Source organism: Talaromyces marneffei, chromosome 1 (genome assembly GCF_009556855.1).
Source record: "Talaromyces marneffei chromosome 1, complete sequence".
NCBI classification, from domain to species: Eukaryota; Fungi; Ascomycota; class Eurotiomycetes; order Eurotiales; family Trichocomaceae; genus Talaromyces; species Talaromyces marneffei.
In genome coordinates this window covers 51,083-54,421 of record NC_072348.1, presented here as the reverse complement: position 1 = coordinate 54,421, position 3,339 = coordinate 51,083, and the positions used below count along the sequence as shown (strand labels likewise).

At 46.5% G+C, this 3,339-nt stretch overlaps 1 protein-coding gene across 1 annotated transcript; it reads right to left on the bottom strand.

Moving 5' to 3' along the window:
- Positions 1 to 1,438: 1,438 nt before the first annotated feature.
- Positions 1,439 to 2,240, bottom strand: EYB26_000013 (uncharacterized protein; the record flags this gene model as incomplete). Its single annotated transcript, XM_054259330.1, has 3 exons — positions 1,439 to 1,618; positions 1,682 to 1,764; positions 1,829 to 2,240. The coding sequence occupies 3 exons, from the start codon at positions 2,238 to 2,240 to the stop codon at positions 1,439 to 1,441; spliced, it is 675 nt and encodes a 224-aa protein (XP_054115305.1).
- Positions 2,241 to 3,339: the final 1,099 nt, after the last annotated feature.

Sequence of the window (3,339 nt, the reverse complement as noted above, 5' to 3'; positions counted from 1 at the left end):
CGTTTCCAACCATACATAACATCCCAAAACAGGGGATAGGCCCCGACGGCAGGCTATGCGTGATAGATAGCGGAGCTCTTAACGAGTTTCCCGACCCATCCACTTATCTCATTCATTCTGATGATCAATTTCGTTGGTCGTATCTTCTATCCTCGTGACATCACGACCACAGGCGGCTCGATTAACGATACGAACGCTTATTTGACCGAGGACACAATCGGGTCTGTTATCATCCTTGATTTGGAAACGGACTATGCACGAATGGTACTCCGAGAGCACAAGTCAACAATGGTTTTGATGCCACTATCAGCTGAAGGCCAATCATGCGCAACCCTGCGACGGGTCTGCTCGAGAACACCAACGCTGATCAGCTGGAAGTATCGCCTGATGGCAAGCTCTTCCATTATCAACCGTGAATTGGTTACATGTGGCGTACCAAGACCAAGTATCTCCAGCATCTCAACGAGGCTCTCCGTAAAGTGGCAGACCGACTTCCAGACTATGTTGAATGCTTTTCGTTGACACCGTCTACTGGTGGTACGGCGATTGATACCAAGGGCAATAAATACTACAGCAACAGCGATCGTCAGGAAATACGCTACATTGCGCCAAATAGTACTAGTGATTAAAGTTCAGTATTATTACACCAGGTCTCAATATAGAGCTACCGGTATATAGATATTGAGAAATTACTGCTCTAGCACAAATTAAGCAAGAGGTCTTGAAAAGGTCTTGTATTGGATCTGTTGCTTGTCCACATTTCTATCTATCCTAGTTGATCCCGTTTATATGTGAAATCCTCACAATTCCGATCTCCTATCTTGCACTCCAATGTCTCCGAGTCCGTGTAGAAACGTCGTTTTCTGGTGCTCCGATTCCGTAGGAATAGCACTCCGTTTCCTGTCCAAATTGTAATCCTTTCCAAGTTCAATACATCCGTTGGCTATCCCAACTGGCACTACCTAGCGCCATTCTTTCCAACAATAGGACAGGGTTACCTAGTGGAGATGGGTGGGTCCATCAAAATAAGCATTACTGATCTCCAAGACGGTGCGACATAACAAAATCACAATCTCTTCTCATCTGATGTGATGTCTACACAATATCAGGCAGGATGGGAAGCTAAATCCCCAAAGTGAGGATACTTACAGTAGGACTGTTCATCTTAGGTTTAGATTAGTGTCACTTTACTCAGCCGGGGCCGGCCATTTTAACACAATCAACTCACAAAATTGATGTTTCGATTCCAATAAGGTATCTTTAATGAAAGTAAAGAGAAAAGTACCTTTGTTCCATATTTTGATAATAGAGAGGGGTAAGAGCTTCTCATTTAAACTGAGCTGAGCTAGATGCCTTGTTCTCTCATGCCTGATAGCTTCTTGGTCGTCCTTTCTATATTCAGCAGAATTTGAGGATGTACAAGATACCCATGAGCATTTTACGTGCTCATGCTAACAATAAATCGCACAGCATCGCTTCCCCAAGTGGGAACCTCTTGGCCGTGAACGCTCGAAACGTCTCCAGAGGCGCAGTATACGTCGCCAGCATCACAATAGCTCCTAATCTTACCAGCGTACGTGTTGAGTAGGGCAAGGCTATCGCCACCTCGGGAGAAAATCTATCCCCTCTGTCAGAAATGTTCTTCTCCGGTCATATGAATAAGACAACCAAATAAACTTACTCCGTTGCTGCTGGTATCGGTGCCAACATCAAATGACTGACCATGCGTGAAACTAGGGTCTCCAAAGACGGTAATCGCGGAGACTGATAGAGTGTGAGATGTACTTCTCTTTAACAGACTCTCTAGATGCTTCAATGGGAAACTTACTTTGGTCGATATAGCTTGCGGCCAAAGGTGTAGGCTTAGCGACGCCTCCCGCAAGGGCATCGGTGATAACATTCGCTCCCTGACTGAAGCCCACCAGTACAATATTGCCACTACAGTTGTCGGCGTAGTTCTTAACCAAACTGATCAAGGTGTTGATGCCGTCTGTCACAGAGTCGGGGTAGAGGGGATCCAGCCACGACGCTGGGTAGTCGAGTGCGACGCCTGCAGATCCAGGGATAGCAGCAAGCACGCTGCTTACAACAGAACCCACGCTTCCGTAGCCTGCACTCTCCGAGGTGCCACGAACACCGATAACATAGACACCACTGTGGCAGGTGGTTCGGCTATCTAGAGCGACAGGCGCTGCCGACGCAACGGCAGTCAGGACAAGGGCAAGGAAAGACGTACGCATGGTGTTTGTTGTACTTCTCGTCTAGATGGGATGGCCGTATGAGAATTTCTCCGTTGCTAGAAGGCTATAGAGTGCGACTGGCTATGACAGATGGCTATGGGAAGATTGGATCCTGGTTCCTGAGAGTGAAACTTCGAAGGGAGGCAGTACTTTATGCTACAAATCCAGCCATGCCTTCTACATCTACTTATTTCATTTTGTTACTCCTGCATGTTGCATCGTGTTGTTGCTTTTCTGAGCACCATGGGTAACATCGTGTAAGGACGGCTTGTAGTCATTGGTGAATTAGTATCAAACCCCGAGGGATTCACCTATCGGGCAGTCCTCTGCAACTCTTGCGTAATGCTTTAGCTCTTTTTTACAGTAACGCTCTTTTATAGCTGCATCTCGACGGGATATTTGCAAAAGTCTAAAACATTTTTGGGTTGGCCTGTCAGTTAGAACAGGCACGGCGCAAAGCTTAGAGAGCTTATTGGCAATCTGTGGCCGTAATAGTCCATCTCTTGCAGACTTTTTGACAGTGGAGACCCCCACCTAATACGGTAGGTTGTCATTCATTGACCAATGAGTATGAGAAGATTACTCGGGTGCAGAAGGTCGATACATCCTGGGATATCGAAGTGTCAGGTTGAGAGACTAGATATGCGTTGGAAATTTGGGTGTTGCTGCTAAGGTTGGCGACGCAGATGGCGGCTGTTGCCAGAAAATGTTGTGCCAACCACCGAAGGCCTGGTAGTATGTAGTATGTGGCGTTGGTAGATCGAATTTTGAATGCGTATACAATTTTTACAGCGTGATTTGATTGGCTGAGTCAATCTACTAATAGACAGACTAACTTGATAAATATTAGTCCCCCCGATCGGCTACGTTGTGAATACTACAGTGTGTGGTATGCCGTCGAGAGTGCTATCTATTGCAAGGTGCATTGCGTCTTGGGCGCGTCGAGCACGAACATACTCGTTAACGAAGACGTTGTCACAATCGAGCTCTCCATGACTGGCCCTTAAAATATCATGTACGGAAATCAATTCGTGTATTATCTGGGACCTGGTCAGTCCTCCCGATGGCAATCCTTCATAGATCATTATCTGAAAGCCTC